The 11,186-nt window shown below is 51.1% G+C and overlaps 2 protein-coding genes across 7 annotated transcripts; one reads left to right on the top strand and one right to left on the bottom strand.

Moving 5' to 3' along the window:
- Nucleotides 1–34: 34 nt before the first annotated feature.
- On the top strand, nucleotides 35–4,771 carry slc10a7 (solute carrier family 10 member 7). Of its 4 annotated transcripts, XM_061764015.1 has the most exons (12): nucleotides 713–1,048; nucleotides 1,612–1,694; nucleotides 1,776–1,912; nucleotides 2,123–2,198; nucleotides 2,270–2,308; nucleotides 2,388–2,423; nucleotides 2,550–2,633; nucleotides 2,693–2,858; nucleotides 3,579–3,630; nucleotides 3,710–3,783; nucleotides 3,852–3,997; nucleotides 4,224–4,405. In XM_061764015.1, exons 1-12 carry the CDS (start codon nucleotides 949–951, stop codon nucleotides 4,254–4,256), a joined length of 1,026 nt encoding a protein of 341 aa, XP_061619999.1. In that variant the 5' UTR covers nucleotides 713–948; the 3' UTR covers nucleotides 4,257–4,405. The 4 variants fall into 4 exon arrangements, with proteins under 4 accessions (XP_061619997.1, XP_061619998.1, XP_061619999.1 ...); XM_061764012.1 differs by having other exon boundaries at nucleotides 715–1,048; nucleotides 2,270–2,423; nucleotides 4,224–4,771; XM_061764013.1 differs by having other exon boundaries at nucleotides 35–1,048; nucleotides 2,270–2,423; nucleotides 2,550–2,858.
- Nucleotides 4,765–11,082, bottom strand: si:ch73-14h1.2 (reelin domain-containing protein 1). Of its 3 annotated transcripts, none has more exons than XM_061763929.1 (5): nucleotides 10,953–11,082; nucleotides 7,499–8,050; nucleotides 7,101–7,365; nucleotides 6,858–7,018; nucleotides 4,765–6,772 (listed from the first exon to the last, which is right to left on the bottom strand). In XM_061763929.1, exons 2-5 carry the CDS (start codon nucleotides 7,875–7,877, stop codon nucleotides 4,797–4,799), a joined length of 2,781 nt encoding a protein of 926 aa, XP_061619913.1. In that variant the 5' UTR covers nucleotides 7,878–8,050; nucleotides 10,953–11,082; the 3' UTR covers nucleotides 4,765–4,796. The 3 variants fall into 3 exon arrangements, with proteins under 3 accessions (XP_061619913.1, XP_061619915.1, XP_061619914.1); XM_061763931.1 differs by lacking the exon at nucleotides 10,953–11,082 and having other exon boundaries at nucleotides 7,499–7,740; nucleotides 7,893–9,721; XM_061763930.1 differs by lacking the exon at nucleotides 10,953–11,082 and having other exon boundaries at nucleotides 7,499–7,697; nucleotides 7,893–9,721.
- Nucleotides 11,083–11,186: the final 104 nt, after the last annotated feature.

Below are 11,186 nucleotides of genomic sequence, written 5' to 3'. Positions count from 1 at the left end.
AAAAATATGTATATTGCTAATGACGCTTTATCATTAGTTGGGCGCTTAGCGGCTAGCAGTTAGCATCATCAGCTAGCTACTCCTGCTAACATAAAGCAATATAAATCAAAACTATATTATTTCGATCCACTCTTTGGGTGTGGGCGGTACACCAAAACAGCCACTAAAGAAGCGAAGAAGACAGTTCCAGAAGTAACACTCTTAGTAGGAACTCCTGGCAAGACATTTTGTAATATTCAGGGGGAAAAAAGGGGAGAAATGAGAAAAACTACACGCGATAAAGTCAAAAGTATCCAATTTGGCCCCCTCCTCCGTCCGGTTGGCATGTGGAAGGAACTACGCTGCCGCCCTCTGCTGGCCAGCATGAGCACTGTCGGTGGCAACTTCCCCCATTCCAAAACAAATACAGTACAGGCATTTTTTCGATTTGTGTCCCGTGCTATGTTCTGTTTTCGTTTTAAAAATGGAAATTGAAAATCAAAGGGTTATTCAACATTTCCTTACTTGTGTCTGTATGGAATCAGATTTGTGCATAAAAGATTCACCCAAAACCTTTTAAATCGCAAACGCGATGACGATTTTTGCGTTTGTATTTTTCGCTTACGCTTTTGTTTTTCTTTTCACTTTCTTTTGAATTTTATGTTACTGTTTTTTTCGCTGACTTTTGGCACAAACCTCTCGGGTCGGGTGACAACGACCGCTCGTCCAGCAGCCCAATGCGCACTTTAACCGGAAGGTGGCGCCATTTCACTGCCATTGTTGTTTGTCAACCGCCAATGATCTCAAGAAGAAGAGGAAGCTGCGTTTGAGGAACTCTTGACATCACAAGTAGGAACTCTTTTCAAACGAGCTTTGTGTGGACAAGAAGGCCGGCAAAAGAGATTCGCCGCGGGCCGTTCGGAGTTTCAGCGGCCCGCCGGGTGATCCGGAAGTGGCCGGTGCCGAAATATGGGTCTGCTGGCCAGCATTCGGAAGGAATGGTTCATCGTTGGGATTGTGCTGGTGATATTGTCGGCAAAAGTGCAGCCCGGCCTCGGTGTCAAAGGAGGTGAGACCAGGATGCGAACATGTCACCACATTCAACGTCACCTTGCAGACATGGTCCCATTTCAGTTTTGTTCCCTTTTAATATGGGCTCTAGTATTATAAATCATTTCAAATGTTAACGTAACGTGCGCCGAAGGCAGGTTTAAATTTGACCCCTTCGTCTGACATATCACTACAGGGAGAATACATTATGCATATCTCTCCAAATGGAAGGTGAGTGTGGGATCCGGAAGTTTCCGAGGGAGGTTTGGTGACACGTTGCATTCTGCACAAACACACGCACACGCCTCTCACGAGTGCGCACATTTGGACCACAGCCAGTGAAAGTGTCTCTTGGTGAAGATGAGGCCATTTCTCTCTCTCTTGTAATTTGCCAAAGCCAAAGGCGTTTTATCAGCCGGGATGATGAGACGTTCACGGACACCTTTACATCTTGCGATAACCTGCTACTGAATGTTACACGTTGCCTTGCTGCTCGAAGAATGTCGGGACATGTCTGCTTGTTTCCATGGTTGCCATAGTGACCACTTTCCCCTCAAACTGTGTGTGTGTTCGCCCGATCAGGACCGCTGAAGCCCGAGATCACCGTCTCGTATGTGGCGGTCTCGCTGATCTTCTTCAACAGCGGCCTCTCGCTGAAGACAGAGGTGAAGCCCCCCCCCCATGATGAGATGCGGGAACATCACCGGCCATTGAAATGTATTGTGTGTGTGTGTGTGTGTGTGCAGGAGTTGACCAGCGCGTTGCTTCACGTGCGCCTTCACCTCTTCGTTCAGTCGTTCACGCTGGTCTTCTTCCCGCTGACCGTTTGGCTGCTGGTCAGAGTGCTGGCGCTGACCACCATCGACCAATGGCTGCTCAGAGGGTAACGTTTTGTTGACTTGACCTGAAAGGCTCATTCGGGGCCGGAGTGTGTGAACGGGGCGGGATGGGGGATCTGTTTCACACCCACTGAAAATCCGTGAGCGACAGCAAACGTATATTCTTTTGTATTTATAGTTTTACCGCTGCCGCACGCTTTAGAGTAGCATTTAGCATTCACAGCATCCTGACTCCGAGGGGTGTCGTTGCCTAGGTTACAAACGGTGAGCTGCATGCCGCCTCCGGTCTCCTCGGCCGTCATTCTCACCAAAGCCGTCGGCGGTAACGAGGTAAGGCGCGCTCTGTCAGGCGAGAAACAATGTGTCGTTGCCACGGTGACCGATCGGGCGTGTGTTGCCAGGCGGCCGCCATCTTCAACTCTGCGTTCGGGAGCTTCCTGGTAAGATTGGCGTGGCGTGGCGCGACGCGCGTTTTGAGGGAGGTGAAGCGCCGTGTAACCGGGTTCTTGTCTTGCGCAGGGTATCGTGGTGACACCGACGCTGCTGCTGATTTTTGTAAGTTGCAGCTGACATGTTTGTGTGATGACACTTCATAAAAACAATCATACAAATATAGAAAAGGCCTTCTCGCCTTAAAGATATTGATGGGTAAAAAGGGACCTTTTGAAATGTTTCCTCCAGCTGGGCTCCTCATCCTCGGTGGCCTTTGGCTCCATCTTCTCTCAGCTCTTTATGACTGTGGTGGTGCCGCTCGCCCTGGGTCAGGTACGCCGGCGGAACCTCGTGGGCAGAGCGAGCGGCGTGCTCACGGTGTGCCCCCGCAGGTGTGCCGCCGCTTCCTGAGGGAGTTTCTGGAGCGCAGGAAACCTCCGTTCGGCACCGTCAGCAGCGCCGTCCTCCTGGTGATCATCTACAGCACCTTCTGCGACACCTTCAGCAACCCCAGCATGGAGCTGGACCCCACCAGCCTGCTTGTAGTCGTTCTCATCAGTGAGTAAATTCATGTTTCTACGCCGGTCTGCGGCGCCAAAAACAGGTTGGGGACCGTTAACAGTGGAAAACTGTCAGGCCCGCTGCAGTCCGAATGACGCGAACAAACGTGACTGAACTCTCTCGAGTGACCGACTGTCGGCGACTAGTTTTGCTGCGAATTGAAATCGCAGGTGAACAGTGTTGCAATGTCGCAGAATCAAAAATGACATTTTGTGTCACATGATCGTTAGCTCATTGACTACCGTGGACGTTGATATTTGTCAGGAATCCAATCATTTACTGCCATCAACGTATATATTCTTCAAGTACGTTTTTCAACAGGTAGGCGTGGAAGAGGGTCTCCCCCATTTTGTCTGTGAAATGCAGGTTTGTAAACCACTGTAATGACTAACGGGTTCCTACAGATGGCGGCGTCGCATCGCTTTGGATTTGAGAATAGCAAGAGTTTTCGAGTTGAAGATAAAGATTAGGCAGTCGATCTTGGCTTGTCATGTTGAATATGAGGAAGAAAAATGGCAACACGTTGGAAGTCGCACAAGTTAAGGCACCGCCCACTACAACAGTGTATGTATATGGATGATATAAACGCAGAATGTGTCGCCATAGCTAGTAGAACGTGCGTGTCGGAAGCGTGAGAAAACATGACTCACTCCACGGAGTTAATGACGAATGCCCGGACGTCTGAGAAGGTTGTGTGATCCTCTTGTTTCCTTGCAGTTTTCTCCATCCAGCTCACTTTCATGCTGCTTACGTTTGGGTTTTCCAGCAGGTGAGCGAGCGCGGACGTTATTTCTGACCTTCTTCAAACACCTGGCACTGCATTGTCTGAGCGCTTGTGTCGTCCGCAGGGCCGGCTCGGGATTCAGTCCCGCCGACACGGTGGCCATCGTGTTCTGCTCCACGCACAAGTCGCTAACGCTAGGTACGCGCCCGCGCTCACGCACACGCACACGGGCGGGATGTGACCGCGATTGATTGACGGGCGTGCAGGTATCCCCATGCTGAAGATCGTGTTCGCGGGCTACGATCGCCTGTCGCTCATCTCGGTCCCCCTGCTCATCTACCACCCGGCCCAGATCCTCCTCGGATCCGTGCTGGTGCCGACCATCCGCAGCTGGATGACCGGCCGCCAGAAGGTGAGCGCGCCGCTTCCTGTTTGTCCTGGCGGACTTTTGGGATTTGTTTCGATTCGACTTTGTTGTTACATGCTTTGGCTAATTTTCCCAAAAGTTGCTAACATCAAAAGATTATTTCACCAAAGGAAAGAAAGAGAGAAAGATTTGCTGACATCTTTGTTTGTCACGGCGGCACGCACACACACACACACGCACACTTCAAATGTTCTCTTCTGTGTGTTTCCAGCTGATGAAGATGTCGAGCCTGCAGCCCGTCTGACGAAGCGAGCGAATCGCCGGGCGATCGTGTGCCTTCCGGTGGCCGACCAACGGCGACCACCTGCCGCCTTGCTGCCCCTCGCGATGGCAAAAAACAAAACATTTATTCTTCTATATTTAACAGAAGCAAAGGTACATGTTTTATATTTGATATAGGACGCAAGGTGTTGCTGGGACCATTCCTTTTTTATTGCTCTTTTCTACAGTTTCTACTCACTATTCGAGCTTCCACTGACAGGAAATGTGAACTCGTGTTACAATAGTCTTGAGTTTTGCCAGAATATGTTGTAGTTCATATGACCTAAAGCCTTGGATGTTCAACCCAAGTGATGACGACACAACATGAACACTAAGACCCAAGTTGTCCCAAGCTATGAATGTTTACTGGAACCAAAGAGTTTGAACGTTTTGTGGCGCCCCGCGACTGCCGTTTTGTCTTTTTAATCGCAGGTTTACAGAAACGATCCGAAATGTCCATCTGTTTTCAGATAAGGAAATAAATGAGTCTTGAAAGTGTCTGTGTCTAACATGGCATTACGTTTCAGTCTCCGGGCGATGCTAATATGTCGTACTCGGCAAGAAGCACAAGGCTGTTCTCTCGGATTCGGCGGACTCGGACCAGATCGCCACACTCCTGAACCTGGATCATCCGTCGCTCGCCTCTCCCGTAATCTCTCTCCCGGTCGTTCAGGGTCACCTCGGTGCGTTTCCCGCAGGCCTGTCGGTACACGTAGCGCACGCCGACCACCAGCGCCATCCCCAGGCCGGCCGAACAGCCCAGCAGCATTCCCAGCTCCCAAGAGCTATGCCTAGGCACACTTTCGGGGTACTTGCCCTCCATGCTTGGAATTTTCGAGGGATTGAAGGGAAGCTTGGTATCTGGCTTTGCTGACTTTGGTTTTAATACACCCCCGATGTTGGATTGGAGTTTGCGGCTGGAGGTTGAGGTCTTACGCTTTTGTTTGGGATCAGACGACGCAACGCGGATCTGTCTTGGGGATGGCAAAGGTGGGGGAGGTATTGAGGGGAGGTTGTAGTCAGATTGACGTGGAGCCGGAGAAGGTCCTGGATGCGGGGAGGTTGCCTGCGAGGAAGAAGGGGCAGGCAAAATCAAAGACGAGGGTCCCACTGAGGTGGGAATGGAGGAAGAAGGGTGAGAAGTTGAAGGAACGCATGCTTTGGTGGAGGAGGGGACAGCTGGAGAGCTGGTGGTAGTAGAAGATGAGAGGGAACTCCCTGTTCCTGGGTTGGAAGAAGCGCTAAAGGGACCACGAGAAAAGAGCCTAGCTGATGGTGGAGAATTGATGACACCGCTCATGAGAAATGTTGAAGATGTTGAGGAGGACACCATTTGGAAAGGGGAGGACAGAATGATCGAGATCGATTTGGGAGGAGGATTTGGGAGAGCAGAAAATCCAGGAGACTTTTTTTCTTGGCTGGAGGAACGTGTAAAAGATGGCTGTGTGGTTGTGTCTTCGGAGACGTCAAGAGGAGCTTTGCGGCTTGCTGAAGATTGAAGGGAGATAACACCCTGAGAAGAAGTGGAGGAATAGAATGGGCTGATGCTTTTCACCATTGTGGAGGAAGAGACAATGGCATGTTCAGTCCTTGTTGTCAAAAGCAACGCATCTAATCTTCTAGTAGATACTGAGGGTTGGGTGTAGGCCGGCACAGTTTGGAGATGGGCTTGGGGCCGTGGTTGGGGGCTAGTACTCAGCCCCTCAACTACTTTGTTAGACAGGGCAAGATTTCTCGGGGCGTAGCTAACTTTCTGTCGAGATCGAGCCAAGAAAGTTTGCAGCTGCGTTTGACGAGAGCTGCTGGGAGCTTGCGGCAGTCCGTCTCTGGAAGCGGATGGATTCTCTTCAGGCTTTGTATGGGGCTGGAGAAGAGATTTAGGGGAGTTCAGAGGATTCGGTAAAAAGGGAATGGAATGGGAAATTGTCTTGGTGGAAGATGTATCTGTGTCAGTGTGTGACCATGACTGAAGCAAAGACCGAGACTGGCTCTGGTTTTCATGTCTTGTGAGCCTCCTCTGGGACGTGGCAAAGTTGCTTGGGGTCTCGTATGCAAACAAACTGGTTGGCACATTTGGTGGTCCTGTGGGTTTCTGGGATGTTTGCACTGAAGGGCTCGTGCTGAGGAGACTGCGATTTTCTGAGGGCTTTAGTAGATTTCGATTGGACGTCCTTGTTTCTGGGTCTTTTCTCTCCCTACTCTCATGCTTCCAATGGCGGAGGGAGCGAAGCGGAAAAGGGGGCGCAGGAGCGGAGAACGTTTTTGCACTTTCATCCGGTGGGAGCGGGGTGATGAAAGGAAGGTGCGATGAGTAAGGATCGCTTCTTGACTCCTCAGCCACGGATCCTAAATCTGGGTAGTTGTCACTAGAAAGACTTCTTGGATTTTGATTTCCAGAGTTGTTCCTCTTAGTAACCCCCCTACCCATTTGGTGCCCTGCGAGCGACATTGGACTTGCAGTGCTGCTCCAGACTCCTTCAGGGGTAAAGCCTTGTTTTCCTGCGGAAGACCGGCGGCTTGATTAAGACCAGAAGGAGTGTTTGTCATGACGACGCCAGGGAACACTCATGCTCGATATTTGTACCTGGCACTGCAGTCAAGTTCTCATCACGGAGACCAAAAACTGCTCTTTCTCGCTGTGCTCCTGTTGTGTTTCTCCCAGTCCAAAGACTTCGACTCCCGTCACGCACCACTGCAGACTTAATCCCCGCCCAGTAAACAAAGTAGGACTGGACCACTGTGATACTAAAATGACAAAGAGAGCCCAGTGACTGTTGGACAGTCTGCCAGAAATGTGCAAACGGGTGGGTGTGGTCTGTGGACTCACTAAAAGCGAACGTCTCCCACGGGTGCATCGGGGGCCCGCCACACAAACGACAGGTTCCGCTTCAGCTGTTTGTCCGAGTGGGTGAGCGTGTCGCCCTCTGACAGGCAGCGCAGCGTGTGGGTCCCGGGCGGAGCCAGGGTCCAGGAGCCGCCCACCAGAACCGGACCCTCCGCGCGAGACCCTGCGGCCGCACCTGCTTCGGGATCTACACCACTGCGGGCCTGCAGCAGGAAGCCCATGAAGTCCCGAGAGCTTCGAACAGTCACTGCGGACCGAGGATCTTGTTTAGGCCGTTGGACCATTTTTACATCATCATCATCATCATCATCATCATCATCATCCATCACCTGAACTCTGCTGTGCTGATCAATCGTTACTAAGTGAATGGTCAATACTACCTGTAACCAGCTGTCCAGGCAGATACGAGCGCAGCGACGTGCGAATGGTGACGTGGCTCTGCTTCGGGTCCTGAGGTTGGGCCCGGATGTGACCCGGACTCATCGTCTGGCAGGAAGCGGGACCGGCGCCGCGAGAGAACGCGGCGACAGCGCATGACAAGATCATGGTCGTCGCCAAATAAAGCAGGGGGGACTCCATCTTGACAGGAAGTACAGAGGAATCGATCAGCTTGACCTTTGGGCTGGGTAGAGCAATACTATCATCATTTATATGTTTTGATTTGAAACCTAAATGAAGTCTTTTGACCGTTCTCAGGATAACTTCAACGTACATGTAGCAAATAGTCCAAACAAAAGGTCGATGTAAATAGCGAGACATGACGTTTGTTCCTACCTTGCTAGGATGTCGTGGCAGTGTTGCACAGCAGCTGTCGTGTGAGAGCAAGTATGTGAAGACGAGCTTTACGTTTGAGGGATTTCGGGCCGGGGGGCTCTGAAGTGAGGGGGCCAGTTGACATAGAACCACAGGAAGTAGAGCTGCTCCTGCGTCAGCTATGATTCGAACAAAAAGCCTGTTGAAGACTAGAAAGGATGCAGATCTATCTGATGTTGTGGAAAGAACTGGATTTTTTTGTTTTTTGTTTTTTTTTTGGTCTTGTGTTTTCTAGAAGATCTGCTTCTACAGGATTAACCCCGCCCCCGCCCGCGCCCCACCGACACACCAACAGGATGTACACCAGCTGCAGCCGCCTTCCTCCAGGATCTCCCAAACATTTAACAGAGGCAAGTCCCTCCTCTTGCCCCCAGTTGACACAAAATCCAATCCAGTGCCACTGCAGTGATTCTCACCCACGTTAAAGTACCTTGAGAGATCGTCTAGTGTGCCACGGGAAAACATAAAGTCCAGTTGATCCGGGTCAGAGTGTCCACTCTGGGGTTTCGTCCAAGTCGGCTTTCACAGGTTGGGCCCAAAACCAGCATGAACTTTGACCAGCGGTGGACCACTGACAGCACGAAAGATGTCACTCGGAATCTCAAGTTTTTCTTCATTTGTCGAATGTGTCATGGCTGCACCAAAATGTTTCCGTTAACGTAGCGCTGATTGCGTCTGTGCCTACGGGGTACGCGCGGGGTAGCGTTGCAACGTAGCGTTTGTGCTGCACCTGCGACGAGGACGGTCAGAAGGACCTGTGAAGGCCAACCTCAAATCCAACATGTCTTTGAATGTACTGATGATGCAGTAAAATAAAAGTGACAGTTTGCTGCCGTCTCGCACACTTTGTTCACTCTGGTGGACTCTCATTTTTCTCGCTTTACTGCTATCGCTCCCTCTAGAGGCTCATGCTTGTTACTGCAGCAGTAAACGTGCCTGCGTGTTACTGACATGAAGTTGAAAAGCAACATTTACAATGTCATTTTCTCGCAAAATGGCCAATTTAGTGCTTAACAGTCAGCACTTTGTGTCAGTCCATGAAAAAAAGCCCCAAAATACCGCACAGGTCGCCGTTTTAAACAGAAGGGCCATTTTCAATTACAGCCGGTGGCCACTTGGGGCGCAAGAGGAGACAAAAGTACTGTGCATCCCCCGCACACACAGTGTGCACAGTGTCCATAAAAACTGGGAAAAGTAGAAGTACTGTTTCCTGTCCGTCCGTAAAGGAACAAAAGTAGCAAATAAAAAAAAATGCATTTTTTTAAATTTTTTTTTACTGTCAATTACATATAGTATCTGTCTTGATAACTTGCCACAATGAGGAAACACACTTCCCTATTTTATGAACTTACATCGTACTAAGAAAAATAACTAATCACGTTACATGCCGCATGATGCTGTTTATAAGGCCACGGATGGGGAATATCTTGCTTCTCTCTCAACTGGCTTTACCTCTCTATTTTCTTCTTGCGCCTCGGTTGGGAAAAAGGAAGGGAGCCTATTTTGACAATGTAACGAGAAGAAAGTACAGATTTCCGTTTTCAAATGAAGGGAGTAAAAGTCCAAAGTGGTCGGAAAGAGAATCTAGATGGCGAAATTCCTTTGCCAGCATTTCAGCACAGCAACACGCCACTGGGTTCCATTCCGGCTCTGGCTGGTGCTTGTGCGAAAAAGTCTCGACTGCGCTGTTGTGATCGCCTCAAACGGGCAAAATTGTTCACCTCGCGTGGCGCGTGGACAGAGCCACTGCGTCCCTCTTTCTTTCTCTCTCTCTCTCTCTCTCTCTCTCTCGTCCGCTCTCTCTCTCGCTCGTGCGCGCGCGCGCTCACACGAGAGCGTGCGCACGCGTGCACGAGAGAGAGAGAGAGAGAGGAAAGCTCCATCTGCCCTGCTCAGTGACCGACCCGTCATCCTCTTGTCGGCCTGGAACAAGACGTCTCCCCGCGGCTTTGGCCTCCTCACTCCTCCCCTCGCCCCCCCCCCCCCCCCTGCCAACCTTCACTGGCACGACTGCAAAGTGGCGAGGAAGCCCGGAGGTCGACGCGGGAGGGATCATTTGTGGTCTATATATAGGCTCTGCCCCGGACTGCACCATCTCAACCGCCGCCGCCGCCTGCCCCCCCCCGGTACCGGTAAGTCTCGGAGGATGAGGAGGGGCGGGGGGGGGGGGGGGGGGGGCGGCGAGAAGGCGTCGTCCGGTCGTCCCGGGGCGGCTTGTCGACGCGACGTGACCCGAGCCGATGACTTCAGAGGTCTCGTGAGGTCGAGTTCCGTTGAGCCGTGTTGCAGGGGCGTGATGGAGGGGACTGGGCTCTTGACACCTGCCCTCCTTCCCGGTACCAGCTGGAACGGAACAAATTGGCCGCGTGCTCGGTACCAAATTGGCGCACCGTCCTCCCACGCCGGGAATTGACTTTGTGACTCGGCGTGTCAGCCATGTTGTGGCGGATAAGGGAGAGGGGGACCGGCGAAGAGCCAAGTCCGGTTGGGGTGGGGTGGGGGGGGGGGGGGGGGGGGGGGGGGGGGGGCGTCCGACTGGTACCGAGCAGGGCGGGATGGAGGTACGGGGTCACGGATGTCGAGCCGAGAGGCTGACAAGGTTCAGAGTGGACCGATTCAGTGTTCGATTCTTAGTGTTGTTAATTATTTTCATTGTAATAGTTTCAGCGGAATGAATAGCCACAACTCTTTTCTGATGACTATTGTCATCGTTTTACAAAAACCTTTTGAGCCAATTTTGATTGACACGAGCAGAACATTTGGGAAATTTTCAAATTTCGCAGCTTGCTGATCATTATTGATGACTATTGGGTTGGGTATTGTTACGAACCTCATGGCTCGATTCGATTTGGATTGTTTAGCTTGCGATTCGGCATTCAATTATTTGATGTCGATTCACTAAGATAATAACAATAACAAATAACTCATTCGTGCATTTGGTGCACAAAAGTGAAAAATGAAAGCCTCAAATTTAGGGGCGGGAATGTTCCGATGCATCGATTAATCGATATTTTTACTCACCCGCGATCAGAATTGATTCTTGCAAATAAGGTCAGGACAGGAGATGATGCAGGCTGTTACCATGGCGATGTGATCATGACACTTTGATCAGGCTTCCTCCATTCCAGAAGCGCCTGATTCGAAGATTGACTTTGACGGGCTTTTGTGTCTCCCTCGTAAGCCGTCGTCCGTCCTTCGCTCGCAGGTCAGAAGCAGTCGGGGGGAGCAGCTTTCCATCATGCTCTCCTCGCCTCC

The sequence above is a fragment of the Phyllopteryx taeniolatus genome, chromosome 23 (genome assembly GCF_024500385.1).
Source record: "Phyllopteryx taeniolatus isolate TA_2022b chromosome 23, UOR_Ptae_1.2, whole genome shotgun sequence".
Taxonomy (NCBI): domain Eukaryota; kingdom Metazoa; phylum Chordata; class Actinopteri; order Syngnathiformes; family Syngnathidae; genus Phyllopteryx; species Phyllopteryx taeniolatus.
The sequence above is the reverse complement of the archived record's forward strand: the minus strand, read 5'-3'. Positions and strand labels throughout refer to the sequence as shown.